General features: G+C 53.6%; 9 protein-coding genes across 9 annotated transcripts; 4 read left to right on the forward strand and 5 right to left on the reverse strand.

Annotated features, from left to right (window-relative positions):
- Window positions 1–1,574: 1,574 nt before the first annotated feature.
- On the forward strand, window positions 1,575–2,525 carry BBA_01405 (uncharacterized protein; the record flags this gene model as incomplete). The annotated part of the gene is made up of 4 exons (XM_008596502.1): window positions 1,575–1,617; window positions 1,836–2,003; window positions 2,078–2,250; window positions 2,355–2,525. 4 exons carry the CDS (start codon window positions 1,575–1,577, stop codon window positions 2,523–2,525), a joined length of 555 nt encoding a protein of 184 aa, XP_008594724.1.
- A 167-nt stretch (window positions 2,526–2,692) lies between these two features.
- BBA_01406 (amidase-like protein) lies at window positions 2,693–4,783 on the reverse strand (the record flags this gene model as incomplete). Its single annotated transcript, XM_008596503.1, has 5 exons — window positions 2,693–3,763; window positions 3,822–3,838; window positions 3,891–4,383; window positions 4,461–4,563; window positions 4,638–4,783. The coding sequence occupies 5 exons, from the start codon at window positions 4,781–4,783 to the stop codon at window positions 2,693–2,695; spliced, it is 1,830 nt and encodes a 609-aa protein (XP_008594725.1).
- Window positions 4,784–5,928: 1,145 nt separating this feature from the next.
- On the forward strand, window positions 5,929–7,964 carry BBA_01407 (arginyl-tRNA synthetase; the record flags this gene model as incomplete). The annotated part of the gene is made up of 3 exons (XM_008596504.1): window positions 5,929–6,207; window positions 6,267–7,891; window positions 7,958–7,964. The coding sequence occupies 3 exons, from the start codon at window positions 5,929–5,931 to the stop codon at window positions 7,962–7,964; spliced, it is 1,911 nt and encodes a 636-aa protein (XP_008594726.1).
- A 150-nt stretch (window positions 7,965–8,114) lies between these two features.
- Window positions 8,115–9,797, reverse strand: BBA_01408 (thiol-specific monooxygenase; the record flags this gene model as incomplete). The annotated part of the gene is made up of 3 exons (XM_008596505.1): window positions 8,115–8,912; window positions 9,019–9,640; window positions 9,739–9,797. The coding sequence occupies 3 exons, from the start codon at window positions 9,795–9,797 to the stop codon at window positions 8,115–8,117; spliced, it is 1,479 nt and encodes a 492-aa protein (XP_008594727.1).
- Window positions 9,798–13,018: 3,221 nt separating this feature from the next.
- BBA_01409 (uncharacterized protein) lies at window positions 13,019–14,454 on the forward strand (the record flags this gene model as incomplete). The annotated part of the gene is made up of 3 exons (XM_008596506.1): window positions 13,019–13,377; window positions 13,451–13,913; window positions 13,966–14,454. 3 exons carry the CDS (start codon window positions 13,019–13,021, stop codon window positions 14,452–14,454), a joined length of 1,311 nt encoding a protein of 436 aa, XP_008594728.1.
- Window positions 14,455–15,423: 969 nt separating this feature from the next.
- On the reverse strand, window positions 15,424–16,907 carry BBA_01410 (RMND5A protein; the record flags this gene model as incomplete). The annotated part of the gene is made up of 3 exons (XM_008596507.1): window positions 15,424–16,509; window positions 16,578–16,711; window positions 16,766–16,907. 3 exons carry the CDS (start codon window positions 16,905–16,907, stop codon window positions 15,424–15,426), a joined length of 1,362 nt encoding a protein of 453 aa, XP_008594729.1.
- A 986-nt stretch (window positions 16,908–17,893) lies between these two features.
- Window positions 17,894–20,622, forward strand: BBA_01411 (SIN3 protein-binding protein STB2; the record flags this gene model as incomplete). Its single annotated transcript, XM_008596508.1, has 2 exons — window positions 17,894–18,105; window positions 18,180–20,622. 2 exons carry the CDS (start codon window positions 17,894–17,896, stop codon window positions 20,620–20,622), a joined length of 2,655 nt encoding a protein of 884 aa, XP_008594730.1.
- A 530-nt stretch (window positions 20,623–21,152) lies between these two features.
- On the reverse strand, window positions 21,153–21,644 carry BBA_01412 (mitochondrial import inner membrane translocase subunit TIM10; the record flags this gene model as incomplete). The annotated part of the gene is made up of 2 exons (XM_008596509.1): window positions 21,153–21,345; window positions 21,547–21,644. 2 exons carry the CDS (start codon window positions 21,642–21,644, stop codon window positions 21,153–21,155), a joined length of 291 nt encoding a protein of 96 aa, XP_008594731.1.
- Window positions 21,645–22,360: 716 nt separating this feature from the next.
- On the reverse strand, window positions 22,361–22,667 carry BBA_01413 (uncharacterized protein; the record flags this gene model as incomplete). The annotated part of the gene is made up of 2 exons (XM_008596510.1): window positions 22,361–22,434; window positions 22,514–22,667. The coding sequence occupies 2 exons, from the start codon at window positions 22,665–22,667 to the stop codon at window positions 22,361–22,363; spliced, it is 228 nt and encodes a 75-aa protein (XP_008594732.1).
- Between the last annotated feature and the right edge of the window lie 1,190 nt (window positions 22,668–23,857).

Below are 23,857 nucleotides of genomic sequence, written 5' to 3' on the forward strand. Positions count from 1 at the left end.
CCGTTAACTTTCTCTTGCGGCACAGGTTGCAGGATAGCTGCACCTTGTCCCTGCGCCGCCTGGCTGTCTTGGCTTTTTCTGCATCGGTTGACATGGCAGCAGTGCTCTTGTTTTTTTATGTCTTTTTTACAACGACTCGAGGAAGAAGAAAGGAAGAAGAAGAGAAACAGGACCGGAGAGGTAAAAGGGAAATCGTTGAGTTGTGGATGGTGGGGGTGTGGTGGTGGTGAGAATCAGCCTTGTCGCCCTTGTCAGTGTGGTTCCGTCATTTGGCAAGGCTGGCGAGAAGTCGCCCCCCCCCGGGGACGGAGGGGAGGGAGGATCGGAGGATCGGCGTCAGCCCACGAACTTGGAACAGCCTGTTGAAGAATGTGGCTTGTCGTTTTACGAAGCAAAGCATCGGCGGGTTTATTGCCGTAAAAAGAGGGGGGTCCCCTTTGGCTTTGAGATCTGTTTTGCTGACGTATGTAGACATTTCTGGGTATCTCGCACGCATCCTGACAGAGATGGAGCTTTAGATGGAGAGCTTAGTTGGAGGTATGCAACAGCAAATAGTCGGCAACAAGCCTTGATCTTGTATGGCGGTACAGTGCCCAAAACAGTGAATTCTCTTGTTTCATTTGCTGAGCCAGGTTTATCTAGGCCCGAGGATTCGTTGACGCCTTGTGCAACTTTACTCCTGCTTCTCTACCTAGTTGGAAAGCTACGCATTGATGGACCGCCGCTAGGCTAGGCCGCTGCGCTGTTGATTCCCGGCTTCCGAGCAAGATAATGGCGGGCCAAGGTTTAATGGACCCCACGTCGGTCATTATGCTGTAACTATCCGTACAGATATCTAGTCACGTCAAACGCAGTCGAGAGGGACAATGCACCTTCTTCGAGCCTTTTCCTGCCTCGGAGGTGGCCATCTTTGCATGTTTACGGATACAAGTGTAACATATTGGTACACCCGTTTACAATCTGACGCAGAGTTGGGATTTTTCTTTTCAGCTGAAAAGTCTACTGACCACGGGCGTACGTAACAACCCCCCCCCCCCTCCTTCTTCAACGCCATCAAAGCCCAGAGATTCACAGGGATTGCGGCTTGTCCCTTTTATTGGCAGTAGAGGCAGGTCATTGGGGAACCTCCTCGAGCTAGCAAAAGTGCTCCAAGCTCTCTGCATTATTGGTCCCCAGCTTTTCATCAAACAAGCGTTACGGATACAATATTACAGCACGACCCGATTAACCCTGCCAACCCCGCCAACCCGCCTATTGCGTAGCCTTTTTGTGCTTTGCTATGTGCTACTAATAATTAGTCCCGCCAAGCAAAGGACGCGGGTCCCTTCCTTTTTTTTTCAGCAGCTCAGGGGACGTGGCTATGATGTATTAGAGAGAGTGATATAATGATAATTAGCCGCTTCATGGCCATACCATTCAAAAAGTGCCCCTCCTGCCCCTCCTCTTATCCGACTTGCTCCCTTCCCTCTCTCTCACAACTTGCGCATCATCAGATAATTCGAGGCATTACTTGCGTTTTGTAAATCGCTTACTTTTTCTTCTTCTTTATTGATACCCTCTGCAAATCTACAAAGATGGACTCCTTCATCAACGCTGGCAAGGACTTTCTTGCCAAGAGTAAGTGACGACGCCCGTGAAGCTATACCCCTCATCGCGCTGCGGCCCCTCGTCTAGTCAGCGGCCGCCCACCCCTCCAAGCTCACTGGAGAGCTACCTCGAGACAGCTCAGGGCAGCATCCAGGATTGCGGAAATCTGCGCAAGTTTGGGCTTGGGGAAACCAAAGAGCTCTCAAAAGACTTTAATCCAATGTAAACTAATGGTTTTGACCTTTCAGACAGCCAAAACAGCAACAATAACAACAGCAACAGCAACAACAGCGGCGGCAACAGCGGCAGCAACAACCAGAGCAGCGGCAGTGGTGGCAACGACCTCTTCAGCAGCGTCCTCAGCTCCCTCACACACAAGGAGGATGACCTGAAGCAGGGCGACGTCGATGAGAAGGGTATGGAAGGCTCGCAAGAATCCCAAGTCTACGTTGAAACCGTTTTTCGATATTAACACCGAATTCTCCTTAAGACGCCGCCGACAAGCACGACCAGGTCTACAACAAGGGCGACAACAACACCAGCGTCAACGCCATGGGCACCGCCGCCGCCATGCAGGCCCTCAAGAAGTTCACCTCGGGCGGCCAAGAGGAAAAGGGCGGCAAAAACGACTTTATCAGTCTTGCCATGGGCGAAGCCAGCAAGGTAACGTCATTTTTTCTTTATTTTTTCTTTATTTTTTTTCTTTTTCGGCCCATGATTTCAAGTATAGAAAAGACAACTAACCACCAGTTTGCCACTTTCGACAGCTCTTCGACTCCAAGGCGGCCGACGGCAGCGTTGCCAGCGGCGCCGACAAGCAGTCCGTCATCCAAAAGGCGGCCGAGGTGGCCATGAAGCTCTACTTCAAGTCGCAGGTGGAGAAGCAGGGCGGCGGTCTTGGCGGCCTCGCCAGCATGGCCTCGCAGTTTATCAAATAAGCACAGTAACATGCACGCCACGTGGCGGTACAAGCACTTTGCTCAAGCAAGAATAATAAAAAGATTATTATGATACAAATATCAAATACACATACATGAAACAAGACGTGACAGAATGGTATAATGGTGCGGGATAGCTGGCAACTGTAATTTACATGTGCCTTCTGCTAGATTTGACCGTTGCTCTGGGCTGCGCCTTGCTGTGCAGCCAGGCCCAGCACGTCGACCCACGTATTGGGCCTTCTACGGCCTTCGGGATAGACTTCGTGCAGATATGTTTCTGCGTCGGCCGCCCAGGCGAGCAAAGCCTCCTCGGCGCCCCATTCACCCGTGGCCATCATGCCGACGCACACCCTGCCCTCGCCCTGGTCGGGGTCGACGTAGGCGACGGGCGCCGTCAGCGCCGGTAGACCAGCCAGGTTGGCGAGGAACACGTAAATCATGCTGAGGAACGTCTTGTCGCCGTCGCTGACGCCGTGCTTGGCGTGCGACGGCTTCTTCTCCCACCCGAGGAACGGGGCCGTGGGCGTCAGGACGAGCAGGCCGGGGTATTTCTGGAACAGCCAGGCCATGTGGCGCATGATGAGCGTCCGCATCGAGTTGAACTTGAGGAGATCGGCGGCGTTGGTCTCGAGGCCCAGGGCGAGGACGAGCTTGTTGACGGGACCGATGAGGCTTGTCCAGCTCGAACCGCCGCCGCCCCGGCGGCGCGCAGTCTCTGTCATCTCGGCAATGGTGACGCCTCCGTGCGCCGTCTGCGCTTCGTCAATGTACGGAATGGTAATGTCGACCAGCTCGTAGCCCTGCGAGGTAAAGTGATCGAGGGCCTTGTTGCACGCGCTGATGACGCGGGGATCCGACGCACCCCACCACGCGCGGTCGACGCCAATGTACCTTGTGCTGCCGGCGGCGGGAGGCCGCGACACGGCAAACTTGCTCTGAATGGACGTCTGGGGGTCGGGCTGCGACATGACGCGGTAGGCAATGGTCAGGTCGGCGACGTTGGCGGCCATGGGCCCAACGACGCACATGGTGCTGTTCAATTCGAAGGTGCGGTGGTGCGTCGGCTTCAGACCGTATACGCCGTTGTAGACGGCCGGGAAGCGCACGCTGCCGCCGGCGTCGGTACCGACGGCAACGGGGATGATTCCTGCGCCGAGGGAAGAGCCGGCGCCGGATGACGAACCGCCGGGGTAGTACTGGTTATTGAGGTGATTCGTAGGAGTTCCTTGGTGAGGCTTTGGTGTTTTGGTCAGCTCATCTCAATACACATTCATGAAACCGATCTGGACTTACATTCAAGCCATTGGTATCTGCAGAGTCTGTTAGCAAGGTAATCAAAGACTGTCGCTCATTGAGACTCACCCGAACCCAGCTCATGCATTCTGTTCTTTCCAATGACGACGGCACCGGCATCTTGAAGGGCTTGTACAGGCCATACAGTCACTTCCGCTGGGCTAAAGAAAGGCACACCTTTTTTGTAGGCCATTCCGTCGTGATCAATGTAGCCCTTCACGGGAAGGTCATCTTTGACACCAATCGGAACACCATCCAGTATGCCGAGCGGCTGGCCCGCGGCCCATCGCTCAGTAGACGCCGTGGCGGCCTCGAGAACGATGTGATCCGCACCGTGCGAGTCAGCCCAAGCGTCTTGGTATACGGAGGGCTCCTTGGCGTATTTGCTAGTAAGAGAGAGAAGAAGTGTGACGACTTGCAAGGGGGTGACTTGGCCCGACTTGTACATGGCATGGTAGTCGCTGGCGGTATAGTGATGCGTGTCTCCTCTATTTGGGGGATTGAGCTGTGCTTCGCCTAGCTCAACCATAGGCGCATTGTCACCGAGGGGAATGACAAGAGGCTGCGGCACGATTAGCGCTGGACTGTACGGGACTGTACGGATAGCTTGGATACTGCTTCTCACACGGGTCTACTCACGTGAAAGGTATAGGGTACATCGTCGAGAAAAGGTAGGTCTTTAATCTTTTGCAAGCCTGCATTGTTGTAAAAGATTTTGGCCAAAAAGGATGAGTGCGTCAAACTAGCCAAGGCGGGTGAGTCAAGGATCTCCAACTTGAGAAGGGGGGGCAGGGACATCAGATGAAGGCGACGTACAGACTAGAAGCGATGACGAGCGGCAAGCCAGATAGGACGGGATTGGCGTCCTTGCGAGGCTTGTATTCGGGCGAAATAATCTCGTCAATGTCTGGATAGGATAGGAAATCCTTGGGCGGCGCAAAAGACTTGGTAGAGGAGGACATGCTGTTTTGAGAACTCGGGGTATCAATCGGCGCGAGACATCAGGGTTTAGATGAGACAAAAGGAGAAAGGAGCAGAATCACAGGCCATGAATTGTTGACATGCGCGGCAAATCAGGGGATTAATAACGGAGGCTGCAGCCGGGGCGCGTCGGGGTATCGGGCTACCGTGATCCACTAGCAACAGGCGGATACGATGATGAGCAATTTGGTGACGGGCAAGAAATGCAGTGTGCTTCAAATCTGGGCTGAGTTGAATATTGGTTTTTTGAAAGACCTCTTTCAAGGAGCAAAAGATGCAAGTGCTGCTATTGTTACTTTGGTGTCATTGCCCGTAAAAGCGTCATCACCTAGATTAGCTGCTGACCTTTTGGCAGATACCTTAGGCGTCCACTAGTAGTAGGGTATCTGCACGTGTCTTGAGTCAGCAAAATGCATGATTGGAGATGGAGTTTGGTTTCTTAAATCTGAGAGTCGAGTTGAAATGTAAAGCTAACTTGAGGTAACTTTTGATGAAGTAGCGTTTGTCAATCAGAACCAGCCCGCGGCAAAGGTACGTTTGGAGCACAGGTAAAAGGTACGTACCTCTTAGCAGGGGCACCCAGCAACGACCAGTTAGTTATTGGTAGAAACGACGCGTGCGAGGGCGACGGGTCGAACCAATCTCCCGTAGCTGGTGATGGATGTCTCTTGAAGCTGAAATTTTTACGACGAATACAAACCATTTCCATCGACAGCCTGCCACTGTACTGCCAACTGTGCCCGGCTTCGGGCGCCCCCATCTCAAAAGCTATCCTAATTCGGCACTGAGTCACTCACTGCCAGCCCGGATCGCTGCCTTCGACTCGCTGGCCTGAATGAGCGTCTCCGCAACTGGAGGAAAAAAAAAGTCACATCCCACCAAGTGCCAAGAGCGTCATTCTTCCTCTTCTTCTTTCTTTGTCCCAAAGCTTCCCGCCTCACCTTTTTGAGCCGGGTTCATGAAAGCTTTCACGTCTCCATCTTCTCTCCTCTCTTCTTCACTTCGTAGAGCACCGGTTGCTCCATCTTCTTCGCGCCTCGCCGTTGCCCCTCGTCGCATCGCCCGCTTCCAACCCCGCCATCGCTACCTGCACGCTGCGCAAACACCACCCCCGCGAGTATTGACCATGGCGGCCGACGCTTCTTTTGACAACCTAGTCAAACAGTTTACGCATCTGCCATTGATTGACAAGCTTCCCAACTGCTTCCCCGACATCAACCCCGTCGACATCTACAGAGCCCACATCACCTCCATTCTCAGCGACATTACCGGCGCCGACAAGAGCACCATCTATCCCGTTCTGCAATGGACCGCCACTCTCGACAAGGGTGACTTGGTCCTCGCCATTCCCGCCCTTCGCATCAAGGGCAAGCCCGACGACCTCGCCAAGCAATGGCTGGAAAAGGTGAGTCGCCGCGCGCCTGTCCGTGCCCGCCATCGGTACTGACAGATTCTCCTCTACAGTGGCCCGAATCTCCCCTCGTCGAAAAGCCCATTCAAAATGGCCCCATTCTCTCCTTCTTCTTCAAGCCAGAGCCCATGGCCAAGACTGTCATCCCCATGGCTCTCAAGCACAACAAGGACTTTGGCTCCAACCCCGCCAACGGCCTCCGCGACCAAAACGACCCCTCCAAGGGCCGCCAAAAGATTGTCATTGAGTTCTCGAGCCCAAACATTGCCAAGCCTTTCCACGCTGGTCACTTGCGAAGCACCATCATTGGCGGTTTCCTCGCCAATCTCTACCGAAGTGCTGGCTGGGACGTATCCACCGTAAACTACCTCGGTGACTGGGGTAAACAGTACGGTGTCCTGGCTCTTGGTTTCGAAAAGTACGGCAGCGAGGACGAGCTTGTCAAGGATCCCATCAACCATCTCTTCACCGTCTATGTCAAGATCAGCAAGGAGGTTGCTGAGGAAAAAGAGCAGGCCGAGAAGCTCAAGGCAGAGGGCAAGGAGGAGGAGGCCCAAAGCATCCTCAACAATGGTGTTGATGAAAAAGCCCGCAGCTACTTCAAAAAGATGACTGAAGGCGACGATGAAGCTATTGCTCTGTGGAAGCGTTTCCGTGACTACAGCATCGAGCGATACAAGGAAACCTATGCTCGTCTCAACATTCACTTTGACGAATATTCTGGTGAAAGCAAAGTCTCCGAGGATGAGATGCAGCAAGCTGCCGCCAAGCTCAAGGAGATGGGCCTGGCCCACGAGGATCGGGGTGCGCTTCTCATGGACTTTACCAAGAGCGTTCCCGGAAAGGAGGGCAAGACCCTCGGCAAGGCTATTCTCCGCAAAAAGGATGGCACCGCCCTGTACCTCACTCGTGACATTTCGGAGCTCATCAACCGTTATGAGCGCTACAAGTTTGACAAGATGATTTACGTCATTGCCTCGGAGCAGGACCTTCACGTCAAGCAGTTCTTCAAGATTGTTCGCATGATGGGCCGTGACGATATTGCCGACAAATGCCAACACGTCAACTTTGGTCTCGTCCTCGGCATGAGTACCCGCAAAGGCACTGTCAAGTTCCTCAACGACATTCTTCGCGACGTTGGCGAGCACATGCACGAAGTCATGAAGAAGAATGAGGACAAGTACTCACAGGTTGAAGATCCCGAACAAATTGCCGACAGACTGGGTATCTCGTCGGTCATGGTCCAGGATATGAGCGGAAAGCGCATCAACAACTACACCTTTGACCTATCTCGCATGACGAGCTTTGAGGGTGACACTGGCCCGTACCTCCAGTATGCTCACGCTCGTCTGTGCTCGATTCAGCGCAAGGCGGAGCTCAGCGACGAGGCCATTGCCGCCGCCGACCTGTCGCTACTCACCGAGCCCATGGCCATCAATCTGCTCCGCGTGGTTGCCCAGTGGCCCGATGTTGTCCAAAACGTGCTCAAGACGCTCGAGCCCACCACCATCCTCACCTACCTCTTCAAGCTGACTCACACCCTCAGCACCAGCTACAACCACCTCCGCATCGTTGGCAGCGACCCCGAGGTCATGAAGGCCCGTCTGGCCCTCTACAACTCTGCCCGCATTGTGCTTTACAACGGCATGGCCATTCTTGGCTTGACGCCTGTCGAGCGGTATGTACCGAAAAAAAACAGCATACAATATTTTCTATGAATAGTCGGCTAATTTGTGTGTGATAGTATGTAAATGAGACGATGACACAACACTTTGATAAAATCTATGCATGCTTTAGCAAGCTCAGTCTAGACAAAATCTCATTTCAAAAAAAAAAAAAAAAAGTAGTATATACCAATCCGCATTCTGCGCTCTATTCATTGTATAATCTTATGCTATGATCTATGTTGATTCTATACTTGTACCACTTTGTTTCGCTGCATGAAAGTCAAATCCGAGATCCGCGAGCGTCTTGCACTCTTTTCGGCGCTCGCCCAACTCGCGACTCGCCAGCTTGATGGCAAAGATTTGCGACCGCACCCAGCTCGTCTCCTCGTCCCAAAACGGCGGCTCCTTGCCCGCGCCCTCCCTCTCCAGCCCGCGGGGCGGTCTCGCCCCTTTGCTCAGCGCATGCAGCCGATTAATGTAATCGGCGTCCTGTGGGTACGCGAGCGTATGGCGCGCACCCGGCGCCGTCTCTTCCCGGCGCCGCCTCACCCACGCCTCGCGCTCCTCTTTTGGCGGCACAGTGAGCCTCCCGGCCCAGAGCCGCGCAATGACGGCTACTTGGGCCTCGGCGAGCGGAAACGGCACCACGCGCTTGGGCACCGCGAGAAAGGCGAGCGTCGGGTCCGCAACGTACAGCATGTGCTCCCACAGGTGGTCCGCGTAGGTGCCGTCGGGCGCGAGGACGGTGGGGGCGAGGGAGGAAAGAAAAGGAAAGGAGTAGTGGTAGCCGGTGCAAAAGACGACAGAGTCAATGCTGCTTTCGACGTGGCCCGAGGTGAAGCGCACGGAGCGCGTGGCGGGGAGTAGGGAGGCGACCTGGCCGACGTGACGGGACCAGGTCGTGGGGGCGGGCAAGGAATTGTCGGTGCCGGGAGCGTCCTTTTCGGAGATGAGCACGGGAAGCTGGGCAGTGGTGGCGATTTGGCGACTAATGTCGATGCCGGAGGCGGAGTTGCCGACGACGAGGACTTTCTGCGCGAGAAAAGTGGTCAGCAAAGAAAAGAAAAAAACGGGATATCCGGGGTAAGTTTGTTGGCTTTGCAGCAAAACGGAAGTGTAGTTTTTTTTTCTTTCCTACCTTGCCGGTGAATTGCGCTGGTCGCCGGTAGAATTTCGAGTGCACAATGGCGCCCGGGTGCGCGGCCTCAAACGCGGCGATGCCGGGCACGTCAGGCACAAAGGGGTCGCTGTAGTGGCCGCTCGCGACGACGACGGCGTCGAAGCGCTCGGCAGACACGGCGCCGGATTTGATATCCTGCACCTCGACCCTCCAGGCGCTCGTCCCGTCGTCGGCGGCGACCGTCTTGCGCACGTCGCGGACCTGCGTCGCAAAGGTCGCCAGGTGCTCCACGTCCTGGCCGTACCGCCGCAGGTAGGCCAGCACCGTCTCGTGTGCCGGAAACAGCGGCGTGCCCGCCGGGAAGGCAAGGTCCGTGTAGCGCATGAGGGTGTGCGGGATGTTGGTCTCTAAATCGTCGTAGACGGGCGAGACGAGTGCCACGCGGGCGTCGGCGGCGGCGTGCCCGTCGCGGGAATCACGCTCTACTACGACGGCATACTCGTGCGCCGAGGACGGCGAAGCGCGCGGAATGGAAAAGCCTGGTTCTTGCTGGAGCGAGTTTGTGTTCCAGACGCCACCCGTCGAGGCGCGCTGCTCGTAAATGACAATCCGGGAGAACTTGTTCTCGGCGAGGAGATATCTGGCGCACGCGCGTATGTGTGAGTATATGAAGGCAGCGGGCAGCTAGAGGGATAGTGGGGGGAAGAGGGAGAGTTGGATGGGATAGGCGGTTCGTACTTGGCGGCGGCGAGACCGGCGGAACCGGCGCCGATGATGGCAATGGATTTCACATCCATGCTGGGAAACTTAGATTCCAACTCTGGCCCGGACCAAGTCTTTGGTGAGGCGAGGTGTCGAGAGACTGGTCACGGCGTAGCTCCGGGTGGTGCCGTGGCGCACGCGACGGTCGGGATGTCGCCATGAGCCGATGTGGGGTGGATGCACGAGCAAGCGCCTGTTAGAGTACTGATGGAAGGCAAAATGTACGGCATAAGGGGCAGCTACTGATGTTGAGTCTGGGCCGTTGTAATTGTGATGAGAGTGGCGAGTAGCAAGTAGGTAGCTTGAAAATCAAGAACTATCCCGGCTCTTGCTCGGCAGTCCTGTTCTTGGAGCGTCGTATGACGAGCACTTGTTGAAAACACGCTCAGTAAGATGCTTGCGACTTTATTGTTGACCTCGTATCTTGCTTGAATTTTATCCCCCCCAACTTCAATAGTGGTGTGATTTTACAGCCACGATTATCGATCGTATTAGCTAGGCTGAGCTAACTAGCTGATCGGCATCGACGAAGTGAGATGATGGCGGCCACGTACTGTGACTTACATGCTCCGTATAGAGCTGCAGTGGTGGCGTTTGGGTGAATTCGCTGCAGCCTTGGTGTCGTGTCTATCCGTAAGTGGGCGAATGTATAAAGATGCTGACAGGCTTCATGTCTCGGCGTCATCAATTGTCCAAAATGGGGCCTCTACGAGCGAAGCTGCAACGGACGCGTACCAGGAGAGCTAGGCAGACGAGGCAGAAACAATACCAATGAACAATCACATGGGCAGATGCGCGACGCATTATTTACAAAGTAAGCTTGTTTGAGGCGATAGTTGGGTCGTGTCGTATCCGGCTATCGGTACACCTTTCGTTGGTGGCGGAGCTGGGCCGATCAAACCACACTTGGGAAGTGCTTTGCTTTTTTTTAACCTATTCATGCTCGACACGACTCTTCATGCTATCGAGCATGCCAGACCGCATCGGCAAATGGGTACAGTGTTGGAGTTTCAGAGATGGGCCGAAACGCAAGGGATGCATTTAGAGGGAGCGTTTCAGACCGTATGCTACAAGGCGCCAAGTAGTCAGCCTCGATCGGCATCAGCTAGGCGGTCAATTACTGAATGTGGTTGACGGAATTGGAATGTTCGACGTGATATTGGGCATTGGGTGACGAAGGAGTCGGATCAACACTCGCGTTGAGGCGCTTAAGGAGGCCTGGGCCTGAACAGAGATCAGCGAAGATGGGGGAGGTTATGTGTAAAGACTGGTGTCGAGTGAGTCACGAATCGGCGATACTCTGTTGAATGGCTACGGCGACGCCGGGCAGGAGGCGCCCCGCGCTTTCTTAGCAAAAAGAAAGTATGGGATTTCATACAGGAGTTATTTGTCGTGTAGTAAATATGTGTTTCGTTGTTTTCTTTTGGCAAATTTTCGTGAGACTTTTCTTTTGCATGTAGTCGCCGCGGCTGTCGATGAGAAGCATGGGAGGTGGGCAAAGTTGTGAGAGTATTTTGCACAAACAGATGAGATAGGCAGGAGGGGTAGGTTCCGAGCCGAGATTTGATGTTGGTAATGTTGGCAATGTGAGGTGATTGAAGCGCGGTGATGAAAAGGTTAGCTTTAGCAGATGGAAGCGGGAGGCGGGAGCAATGTCAGAGCTGGATGGGGACGAGACACGTGCCAGGGGACGACGGACGGCAACAGCATTGTCGATCCGATAATCTCGACGTGGAGCAGAGTGCGAGTGCAGTAACTTAAAACTTATTAGTAAGTTATAACAAAGGAGATTTGGTGTGCAAATAAAAAGAGTTCTGTGTCCGTGAGCAAATGCTGCATCCATTACCCAGTAATACAAGTCTTCATAGGTTCGCGACTTTGATGAACACAGCCACCCCGCCAAAAAAGCCCGCCAAAAAGCCCACTTATAAACACACAGCGCCACGAGAGCCCAGCAATGCAACAATGTAGGTACCCACAAACTGCACCGCCCAGCGCCCAACCGCCCGCCTGCCATTGGCATGCAGGCATGCAGGCAAGCCAAGCCCTTGACTGAGGGAGGGTCGGGAATACGAAGAACAGTCATCAAGGAGAGAAAGAAAAACAGTACCCGCAGATTCGCCAGATGAACAGAGTCAGCACAAGTAGATCAACTTGTCGGCTACTCCCCCGGCTCGTGAGCGCTGCAGCAGCGGCTCTCTGGACTTTTTAGGTGATGAGCTGCTCTGCAGTATCACATATCCGTTCTCCGTACCTTGTAAGGCATCTACCGCTGCTCATGCATCCGACAGGGAAATTCCTCCCGTCTATTTTTGGTAGCTTCTGCTGTCAAGATTTTCCTTCTTTGTTTCTCATCTGACAAAACTTGTTAATTAAAAAAAAGCAGTCGTGTCCAAACAGCACGACCCTCACCCAAGGTTATATCAGTTCAGCCCGTCGCCCCGCCCCGTCCAGCCCACTACAACATGCACTGCAAGTGGCCTTTTTTAGGCCTCTCCAAACCCGCCAAAATCCCCCCAGTTTCAAGCAGCCACAGACCCCTGTACCCCTGCTCGTCCCTCACTTTGCCTCGCCTCACTCACGCCTTTCTTGGCCTCGCAACTTGTTGCTTCTTTGTCTCTCCACTTCCCTCATCCTCTCTCTCTCTCCTCTCTGCTCTCTCTCGGTCTATGCCTACCTAAACAACCAAGCTAAACTAGATTCTGCAACTGTCAATAATTCTAGACTTTCTCCTTTTCCTTTATTTTCTTTTTCCCTTTTTTTTTCCCTCAATCCACCCTTCTTTGGGCTACTTCTCGTGGCTCACTGGGTAACTTAGTTGCTTCCCCGTCAGCCTACATGCCGACCTAACAAAGGCCCCGTCGCAAATCGACACTCCTTGGTAGTCCCTCTGCGTTTCATCCTTTCATCTCAACAACCTCTTTTCACCCTTCTACGCCATCATTGTTAGCGGTCGCAGCCCTTTTCCGTCCTTTTCCTATTACATCCACCACAGTCCTTCGCTTTCTACTCTACAAAGCACGGCTCCCTCTCCTTTTCCCGGCCAACGTCGCGCTCTTCGCACTGCCACCTCGTATCTGTCGCTTTCGATACCCCTACCACGCAAACGACGCGAATTTTCCTGCTCAACTCAAGAGTTCAAAGCGCAACTCGACACCCTACCGCACTCTCTTCTTATCCGTCGCCCATCGTCTGTTTATATTTTGTCATCTTCGTCCAGCTCGCGGGCTCCTAGCCGATTCTCTCTGCGCCAGCCATGGTCGCTACCAGGCTCGAGTCTCGCAAGTCTCTGCTCGGCGCCGATCCAGGCTTTGCTGAGCAGGGCATGCATTATCAGGGAAACTACTCCCCCAACCAGGCCTACCCCGACGCCTATCCCCAAGGCCATCCTAACGGAACCTACACCCAGCCATCCCTCACCCAGCCCACCTACGCCGAAAACGCCAGCATGGTGGGAAACGATTACTATCAGGGCTACGCCGGCCGCGAAGGTCTGACGTCGAGCCACGCCCATAGCACCCATCGGGATAACTTTGGCTTCCTCAAACGCAAATGGCCCGCTGCCTTCATGGGAGTAACAGGCCTTCAGGCCATCATCTGCCTCGGCTTTGAAGCGTAGGTTTAGTTGCCGCCGCCGCCGCCTCTGTACCTCAAAATCGTTTCCGCTAACGCGTCAATGGCATACCAGCTACGTATTTGGAAAGTTTCAACTCAGTCTTGGAGATCACGTCAACGAACCCCGCGTACAGTCACAATATCTCACCATTCCAACTTTTCTTACTCTCTTCATTTTTGGTTTCCTCTACGAGCTGGTCATAGTCTGGGATGCTCTTCGCATGAAGAACACGATTCAAGTCATTGGCGTCTGCATCGCTAATCTAGCTCTGCTCGTTTACACGGCCATCCAAGTCGACCAGATTCAGATGGCAGTCACCGTTCTGGCCAGCTTCAATGCTCTTGATCACAACATCACCGCGCATGAGCTTTGGGGCGATATCAGAGCCTTTCTCGTTGCTATTCCTGCCATTATTGCCCTTACCACCATATGCATGGGTTTTTGCGCGTGGAAGCTTTACCAAGAATTCGCCTGGGATATTCTCAAGAACATTGGCGCAGACTATCGCATGAAGAAGCGCTTCCTCCACTATCAAGTGCGCTCGTTCCTGCCCAACCCCTTCCAATTCACATGCTGACCTCGTACAGATTTACATCGCTCTGCTCAAGTTTGACTTTTTCTTCTTCCTCGGCTTCATCATCCAGTTTGTCGTTGTCGTTGCCAAAAAGTCCGATCCCGAGTTCGCCGTTACCGTCGCCTCCATTCCCGTCACGATTGCCATTCTTCTCGCCGCCGCCTTCTTCACCAAAAAGGAAAACAAATGGGGCATGGCCGTTACTCTCGTCCTCTACGTTGGTGGCCTCGTCTACTTTGTTTTCAAACTCGTTCGCATTTATCAGCCCGGCTTCAAGGAGCTGTACATTGCCGTCCGCAAATCTTTGACCGCCTTTGCCGTCATCACCATCCTGCTCATCCTCCTAACCATTGTCAACGGCATCATTTGCATGCGCAACTTCGGTGCTGGCCTCAAGCCCCATCTGCAGACCAGCAGAAAGGTCGAGGAGAACCCTGATGCCATGTCTTTTAGTCTAAACGACGTCAAGGCTGCTGTCCCCAACCGCATGACTATTGAGTAATACCTTGATATGGATGCCAGGTAGCTCCATCGACATGGATGGAAGTGTACAAGAGAGATTTGTGTGACGACATGATGACCGGAATGTCTTTTCCCCCACCTTCGTTTTTTTCGGCTTGTTTCTGACGCCGGCCGCCGCAAAGTGATCATGGATCTGGAGCGGGCTTTTGCATCCAGCGCTTTTACTGCACGGGGCCGTGTATCAATCAATCGGCCAAAAAGAAAAAAAAACATGATATCCCCTGGGCTTGCGAGCCCGATTGCTTTATTTCATTCCGCATATTCACAGTGTTTCATTTGGCGCAGAGATCTGGACCTAGATGACCGCGCACACTCTTTTTCCTCTTTCTTTTTCCTTACTTGTGCTTTCTTTCCCTCTCTACGAAATATAGGGCGCTTTTTTTTTTTTTTTTTGGAAATGTGAATGAATTGCTTTAGCCAGAAAGCGCTGCACAATATAGACTAGCTAGTACGATTTGGTTGAGGATGGTCCTCTGGCCAACGTTGACAGCTTAAAAGACGATATTTTGAACATGACGACTTGGTCCTCTGCATAGCGGCAAGTGAAAGTGCAGACATTGTGTGAGCAGAGAAGAGGGCAACAGTCATTCTTGACGAAACGCGAATACAAGTTTCAAATCAATATCTCTTTCCAACTTAAAAAAATTTGCCTTGACAGCGTGTCTGACCTTTCCGGGGAATATATAAGATACCAAGCAACAAGACTCCATCAAACGCCCAACTCATTAAACCAGAATAAAATCAAAATGTCGTAAATCTGGATTACTCTCCTCCAGACAAGAGTCGTTACTGCAACCTTGCATAGTCAAACAATAAGTCGGCGCTGTCTGTGCCTGCTGTTACGGGCTGCGCTTGCATACTCAGCTGTTCAATTCCGTCCACGAATGCTCCTCATATCCGGCTCTCTTCAAAATTTGTCATCTTTCTTCTCTTCTCCGACGCCTGCATTTTACAGCCTGATGCGAATGGCGTCCTTGATGTGGCCCTCGGTTGGGCAGTACGGGCACTTGCATCGCGAGCCCTTGGCAATGTTCTTGAGGCTGTCGTTGCAAATAACGTGGCCGCAAGGCAGCAGCATGGGGGGGTTTGACTCAGTCGTCTGCTCTTTGCTAACGGGACAGACAAATATGGGATGGTAGATCATGGACGGCGGCAGGGGCGTCTCGAACGCGAGCTCATTCTCCGTCGTCCACTCCGTCTTCTTCTCGCGCATGTACGTCGTGTACTTTATGAGGCGGGGCAGCGCGATGGCGCCGGCCGTCACGGCCACGTACAGCGGCGACTCGGCGGCCAGGCCGAGCAGCTCGCAAAACTCGCGGGTGAAAGAAGCCGAGACGTCGTCAAAGGCCGAATCAATCTCAAAGATGTGCCGGTACGGCGAGGCGTCGAGGTTGGGCGCATAGACCATGGCGCAGCACAGCTGCTGAATCTCGCGGAGGTGCCGCGACTGGAAGCGGCCAAAATGCTGGCGGGCGTAAAGCAGGGCGCCTGCGTGGCCGTTATGCGCATCGTCAGGGAGACCGTTGACGGCGGAGCCCTTGAAGAGCCACACGTACTGCAGCTTGCACAGCTCAAACTCGAGGTTGCTGCCCTTGGCCCAGAGCCGGCCGTTATTCTCGTGCGCCCACTGAATGGCGGGTGAGAGGTTGCGGCTGCGCAGCTCGCTCAGGATGCCGTACATTTCGGCAAACTTTTGCTGCAAGCCGCCGTGCCGGCCGTCGAGCTGGGCCGTGAGGCTCGCGAAGGTATCGTCATCGTCGTCGTCGTCGTCGTCGTCATAGTCGACGTCGCTTTTAAAGGCTTCGATACCGATCATGTCGTCGTCGCCGTCGGCATCGACCTGCGACGGCGTGGGCGTCTTCTGCGACGGGTGCTGGGCGGCGTCGAGAGGGTTGTCGCGTGCTTCCCGCACAAAGGTCGAAGCCACCGAGAACTGACCCTCGCGGAGGAGGTGCATGGCAATGGCTCGGTTTATCAGGGCGGACTGGTCGGCCATGGCGTCTGTTTCCATGGGCAGGTCGCGTTGTGGGAGGGCCTGCGGCGGGTGTCAGTAAACACGACTGTATGGAGAGAATCGGGCTGGCTGCATCGCGGGGGTGGTACCTTATCCAGAGCCTTGCCGAACCCTTTTTGAGCTTTATTGACATCTTTTAAATCTGTATTGATCGCTTCGAGCCGAGACTTGACGGGGTTTTGCAGCGTCGTCAACGCCATCATGATTCTGTGGCTATCATCTTCTGTCGGGCGGTCAGTCTCCGTACAAAGCCCCAATGACATCACCCGATTCATACCGGCAGCTACTTGCTCGCGAGCAGCGCTTAATAGATCAATAATCTTGTCAACATCGTCGATGGCGGCAGATAAATTTGATTTTCTCATCCTGGCCAGCTCCAGCAAGAGCGGCCCAAAGGGCGAAGTGGTGTCGTCTGTCATCGCTGGGCGGATGACTGTCTTTCGGGTGGCGGACAGAAGCAGACTATGAAACAGTTGTTGCCGGAACTCCTTCCAAAGAGATACGGCCGAGTGTTGAATATATCCTGAGTTCCGGCCTACCTCACAACATGGCCCATGAAGCAGCACAAGGTCAAAAGTTTACGTCGTAACGCAGCAGCAGAGAAGCGCGGGCCTTTGGTTATCGACGAGGTCTATTTAGCCTGCAGTGAATCTTGTACGTACCTAGTCCGAGGTCGAGGCTGCTGGGCGGGCTCCACCGCTGGTATGCAGCTAAGAGGTGGCGTCCTAGCAAGAGCGGAATTGAAGAAGGCGAGAAGCGCTGGATTCCGGTTCCCGAGACCAGACCATTTTTTTCGAGTGCGATGGATGGCAGAGAAAGCACAGAGAATCGGGAGCTCGATCTCGACTGTGCATTGAAGCTACATGCATCCTATTCACCAGCTGTTGTGTGGTAAAACAACGGCTGAGGTGCAGAAGACTGCCTCGTTTTGTGCAATTGCCCCGTTAATAAGATGTTGCTCTTGAATCTGCTAGTGGGGTGCTTTGAGGCGGTGCATAGGTAGCCTCTCATTACCTAACTACCTACCTAAATACTACCTAGTAATAGGTATGGCACTGGTATGGATACTCCGTACAGATGATCAGATCCATGCCCTCTGAAAACAGTACCGCTGTGTACTCCGTATTTAATCCTGGTAGTACGGAGTATAAATCAAATACGGCCGCTAGCAATTGGCTCCGGCGCCTGCCCGCTTGTCCTACCTCATTCATGTGCTAGTTTCGATCACGCTCGCAAGCTGCCAATTACATCACATGCCACACCATTGCTCGGCCTGGTGTGACGCTCGCTCGCCTCGACGTCAAGCCGGCACTGTGCATTAGCAGATCATTTGCGCCCGCATGAAGATGTCGCTATAGCCCATTGTCTGCCTACGAGGCTGCTCTCACACCGCATGTCCTTCATGATGCCCGTGCCGGCGTCTCAGGACGGTCGACACCAAGCCCAGGAGCCATCCGCGCCCCCAAGAATCATTGAGCGCAGAGCTTCCCAGCCCAGTGCCCGCGGTGGCCCAAACTTTTCGACAGATGCGCAAATTCAAGATGCGGCGGCCCAGGCTTTGACAACCGCCGTTATGCCCAGGAGACATGTCATCTTTCCTGACCCGGTAGCTTTTCGGTACGTTGATCAAACGCCCCGTCGCTTCGGGCACCTGGATGACGGACGTTGACTTGCGACTTTTCTTTCCTCAGATTCCTCCAAAACGAGCCCCATGTCTCTGTCGTTGAACGGCAAACTTTCCTCTCCGGCTACGAGCTCTACCTGGTTGAACAGTGGACATGCTCTCGGAAATCGCCTACGCTGGTAGTAGTGACGCATACCGGCGACAATAAAGATCGGATTTCTGCTGGTATTCTTGCCATACCTGACGACAATACACTCTGGTCGACAAGGTTGCAACTGTATTTCAAGGCCGCCAACCAGTACCATGCACGTCCCAAGGAGACTGGCATGGGCCAGCTGCTAGTCACCAACCTCAGCAACTTTCCTTCCTCCCTGACTGTGATACCAGTCCCGGATGGCGATATTCGAAGACATCGACAAACATTCATTGTCAATGAAAACTTGAAACGTCTGGGCTGTGCCGGTCGGTCGGGTCTCACTCTGACTGAACCAACTGAGGCGACGCGATCAAAATTTTACCAGCTATACAAGACATCTGAACGCATCCCTTTTATGCAGTCTGTGACAGACTTAGTCAAGCTCTGCCAGGTCGCGCTATACATGTTTCATAAATTGGAGCCGGAATATATTGACGGTCTCCTTTGTGACGTCACAGAAGCCGCAATCGGCGACTGGTGGACGGAGATTGGCGCTGAGCACTACAATTATGAGCCATCCGATGGTATTCTTGGGCCCACGACTGTTGCTGCGCTGCTTGGTATGCTCATGGGTGCCAGAAATCGTCTCAGCTGGCTGGGCGCACCAGTGTCCAAAGATGTATTCGACCTGGAAAGCACAAAACGCGGCATTTCATACTTTCAGAAAGCGCAAAAACTTGATAGGACTCGACGGTTGGATAGACAGACCTTATTCCGTCTCCATAACTCTACTGCGAAAGCCGCCGCCGGTGAAGCGTGGGGTGTTCAGAGAGCTGTCAATTCTACAGTAACCGGGATTGGTGGCAAGAGGGGCGAAATTGTCATGGACATGGTTTCTGGCAAGGACAAGGGTGGTCTTGCCGACGTAGAAACGCTGGACCTGGACAGATTTATCAAACTTGCCTATGGCGAGCATGTAAAATGGCTCTGGCATGGCAAGCAACGCAGAGCTCCATTTGGCTCGCGAGATTTGGATCATGAGCTTGGTGGTCTCTTGCTCGGGCGAAATGACTTGTCCAATCCTGTTTCACGCATAGCTACTGCGCCAAAAGCAGACGACGAAGCCGTTTTCAGAGGCTCCGAGGATCTCCAGGCTATGCCACCGAGTAGGATAGGCACAGGTGCTACCTACGACAGCAATGGCGATCGAGACGGTAGCCGCAGGGCTGTGTTCAAGAGCGTGGCTGGAAACGCCAAGTCTGGTCTGGGTCGTATCAAAGATGCCGTGGGAGGTAACCGAAGAGGGCATGGGCGATGGCCATCGAATTTCAATAGAGACGACTTACCTGAAACTTTACAGGGTCTGCATATGGGCATGGACACTGCGCGCAGTTCCGGCATCGTCACTGGTCCCGCCACAGTAGGTAGAGCTTTCACTTGGAAGGAAAAGCCGGAAGAATACCTAGCAGCACTTCGCCGCGGAGATCCAGATGCGCTTCGAGGGTTGCAGGGCAACGTGACGGAGCCTGCTTCTGCAGATGCAGCATTTTATCGCGGCAGCATTCAGCCAGGCGATGTGTTTCGAGGTTCGGACACTGATCACCTTGAAGTTATTGGCGCAGAGGTTCGTGACGAGGTGCTATCTCGAGCACCGTCAGCTGTGCGGCCAACGATCGACGAAGCAGACTTTGAAGGGCCGTTATTGGAATCAGAACGCACGGGCGACCAAAGGTACCTGAGGCTGTGCCGTCGACATAGCTCACCCAGTCACGCCACGGAGGCTAATCTTGCTCTGAACGAGGACCGCTTTCCCAGAAGGTTGTCCTTTTCCGATGCAGAGGAGGCGATACTTGGCTGGGAAGACATCCTTCCTATCAGCGACTCCACCGCTGACGATGTCGGTGCTACAGCCGCGCAGACCGAGATTCTTGCGCAGCTCGCCCGGCAAGTCGATCTGATGATCAACAGCGTGGGGCCTTGGGTCGGCGAAAAGATCAAGCTCGTAGAGGCCCTCGACGAGCGCTACGGCAAGGACTTGGCGGAGCTACAGGCGCACTATCGTCAACTCAACGAAGCGTGCGAGCGCGTGCGCATGGACTCGGAGGGCATGATCGCCGATGAACGGCAGAGTCTCCAGCTCAGCATCAAGGAGCTGGAGACGATGGTGGCTCAGCTCGAGTACGAGATTAATGCGCTCATGTTCAAGGTGAATGAGGTGGAGGAGGGTATCGTCTTCTTTGAGCGGCAGGTGGTGGATGTGGAAAGCCGCGCGAATGAGCTCAAGACGCAGCTCGAGACGGAGAGCTGGCTGCACTGGTTCGTGAGGACGCTGACGGGTGTGGGAACGGGGCCCAACATTACTCGTTCCCTGTAGAATCTGACTTGTACTTTTTTCTCTTTGTCATTTTTTCTGACGAGATAGATTGACTGACTGCTGCATGCGCGGAGTATGGAGCATGGCATTTTTTGTATCAGTATTTCCGTTTGAGAGGGTCTCAATCGAGCACACCCACGTGTTTTGTTTAATCAATGCCAGATTGGGGTTTCTATATTACATGTGATTGATATAAGTCTTCATCGTGTCTATACTCTGTTTTCTTGGCTCCCAGGAGTGTAATACGCATCCCAGCAGCAATACTTTCAAAGGGGAAGTTGGGACGCGCTATATAAGCATCCATCCCTTCTTCCTCCCATCATGACATTTTTCATACCAAAATGCAGCTTCGTCCGTTCTTTGCGGGATTGTTGATTCTATTATACAGTGATGCGACAAAAAAAGAGTTCGTATCGTGCTCTGATCCTTTCTTTCTCGGCGCTCGCAGCATTGTGCCAACGATTCAGCGAAACCGAGGGTGCATGCCCTCTTCTTCCGCTCACGGATACTTGTCGTTGTCGCCCTTTTAATTAGAAGAGGCCTCCGCTGGGAGCGGCACCGCCCTGCTGCGCACCGCCCTGCGCCTGCATAATCTCGCTGACCTTCATCGACGTGTCGAGGAACTTTGCGGTGCAGCGGTCGAGGCAGACGGACTCGCCCTTGTTGAGCTCGCCCTCGCGGTAGTCGGTGGGGATGCACTTCTTCTGGCACGACTTTTGAAGACTGTGTTTCGGGGGGGGAGAAAGCCTTGTTAGCCTTGGCTCATGCGCCTCGCGCCGGCTCGTGTGTTTTTTTTCTTCTATCGCAATCGGTAGGGAAACTGCGTGCGCAGCGGCTTTTGCAGCGGAATCCTCGAATTGCGGCGTGGCATGTATATACAGATGCGACGCTGGGGTGACTTTGACGCAGATGGGGTTTGCTTACCGGTTATAGGTATCGGCCATCATGCGCATCTCGCCCTCGACGGCAGCAATCTTCTGCTCCGAGGTAGGTTGAGGGCGGCCCATTCCAAGGAAAGACATTTTGATGAGTTGTATATGGTGGATAACGGAGAGACTGGGATATAGGCAGCGTGTGGTTCAAATAGTTCGTTGTCGGGCTTTTGCAGTGTGCGATGACGATGATGGCTACTAGCTCTTGGAGCTTGCCTTTCTTTCTCCTTTGATATCAAAATTTCCCGGAGCGGCCCAGCGCAGGGACTATGATTACGTGATGTCGTCTTATCGATACGCTATCTAGGGGTGTCCAAGGTGTGCAACGAATAAATACCCTGCACTGTCCTGATCAGGATTTGAAGGGCCAACGGAGTTCTCGGGTGATCAAAGTGCAGCAGTCAGTATAGTTTGATACCTAATTCCGTCCCGTTTGTCGTGGTATTTTGTAGATCAACCAGGAGACAGACAGGTGGTTATGAAGCGACAATGACTTAACCGCACCAATGACAGACACTTGGCGCGGCCCCGCCAGCAGGCCAAATACTGTCCGCGGCCACCATGGGGAAAAAAGAATAAAGAGGGAAAGATACATGCGGATCATGCAAAGAATTCTGCTTTCAATGGCGCGTACATGCTAGACCGCGGAGCCTGTGAGATAATTCATAGCATTTATGAATTACGCTTCGACCAAGGTTGGCTTCATCTGAATATCAATATACTTGGATCTATGTCTTGGCTTGTATGCGGCCTGGGAAGCGATTGATAGCATTTCCAACGACTGAGGTTGTCGTGGCTTGAGTTGGTCACGTCTCCTTCTGAAGCAGAGACGCATCTAGGAATGGCTGCGGGACAGCGTTTGTGTTGATGTAGACGGGTTCTGAATTGGGTATCAACAACGAAAGTTATTAGCGGGCGAGCAACTCGTGCGGCGGCGGGACAGCGAACGGATTTCTCACCGGTCTGTGCATGGGACCCTGGGCTCGTCAGTAGCTCGACTTGGTTCTTGGGTCGTGTGGAGTGAACGTGGGTGAGGCCCGTGGAATTGGCCTGGGGCGGTGCCAGCTTCAGCGCCCTCTTGACAGGCGGGCGAGCCTGTTTGGGGCTAGCCATTTATTTAGATGTGTGGGAAAAAACGAGGCGGCGCGCGGGCAGCAGCAGCAAGCGGTGGGAGGGAAAGCAGGCAGGCAGGCAGGCAGGCAAGGAGGGGAGGCACGGAGGGCAAGGTGTGGGTGGTTGGGGCGGGATGCAATATGCACGTCGGAAGCGGCACTGACTGCGGGCTGCAGTGATACGGTGAGAGAGAGCGGGAAGCGCTTGAGAAACGATTGAATTCGAAATGATTGAGTAGAGAAATGATGATGCTGATGAGGCGAATTGCGAGGCGACCGAGAGATGGATCTGAGATGGAAATTGTAAATTGTGTCAAAGTCAAACCACAGCAGGGTTGATGGGAATCAAGGAATCAGAGCTGAGGGCTGGCTGCTGGCGGGGCAGCTGGGGGAAAAAAGAACAGACCAGATGTTCTCGCTGCAAGAGGATGGGATGCTGCGTGTGCAGACGTACAGATGGGTGGTTGATCATGGGGGTTGATAGTTGCTGCAGCCATGGCATGCAAAGCGGGCAACTCTGCATATTTTTAGATAGATAGGCCGGAGCTGGCCAACGGCATGCCGACAATTACATTTTAGGTCACCATCGTCGTGAACGTGCGTCTCCAGTTTCCCCCAAGCCACCCACTCTGCATCAGCCCCTCCCCCCAATAAGCCCCCCTTCGAAATCCAGTTAAATTTGAACAAAAGGTAAATATGGAAAGGAATAAGGAATGGAAGCCTTCTCCAGAGGCTCGGCGCATCTCTACAGCGCAGTCCAGCGGTGGTTTTAGTGGGTTCCAGCGCCCTTGGTATGACCAGTCCCAATAGCTTGCCTGCCCGTATCTCAGCCTTTCTCAGCCGGGGCTGGGTAGCCACACGTGACTGCGGACCGTCGACCCAGCCAATCATGCTGTGCTAATGGCTGCAAGACTCACTTTATAATGCGGAGTTCTCCGGCGATGGTCGAGTCGCGTTTGGTTTTTTTTCTACAGGAGGACTTTAGGTACACACTAAACAGTGACTGTGCCAGTGGTATTTACCAATTCTTTAGTGGGAAGCCCCCGCTTCAACCCGTGGGTTCAACGGCCCAGCAAGCGCATGGAAAATATTGGCAGACGGACAAGTGGGCAAAAAGACGGCTAACCCAAAAGGAAAAAAAAAAAAAAAAAAAAAAAAGAGAGAGAGAAATAGAGAGAGAGAGAGAGGACG

Source organism: Beauveria bassiana, assembly GCF_000280675.1.
Source record: "Beauveria bassiana ARSEF 2860 unplaced genomic scaffold BBA_S00003, whole genome shotgun sequence".
NCBI classification, from domain to species: domain Eukaryota; kingdom Fungi; phylum Ascomycota; class Sordariomycetes; order Hypocreales; family Cordycipitaceae; genus Beauveria; species Beauveria bassiana.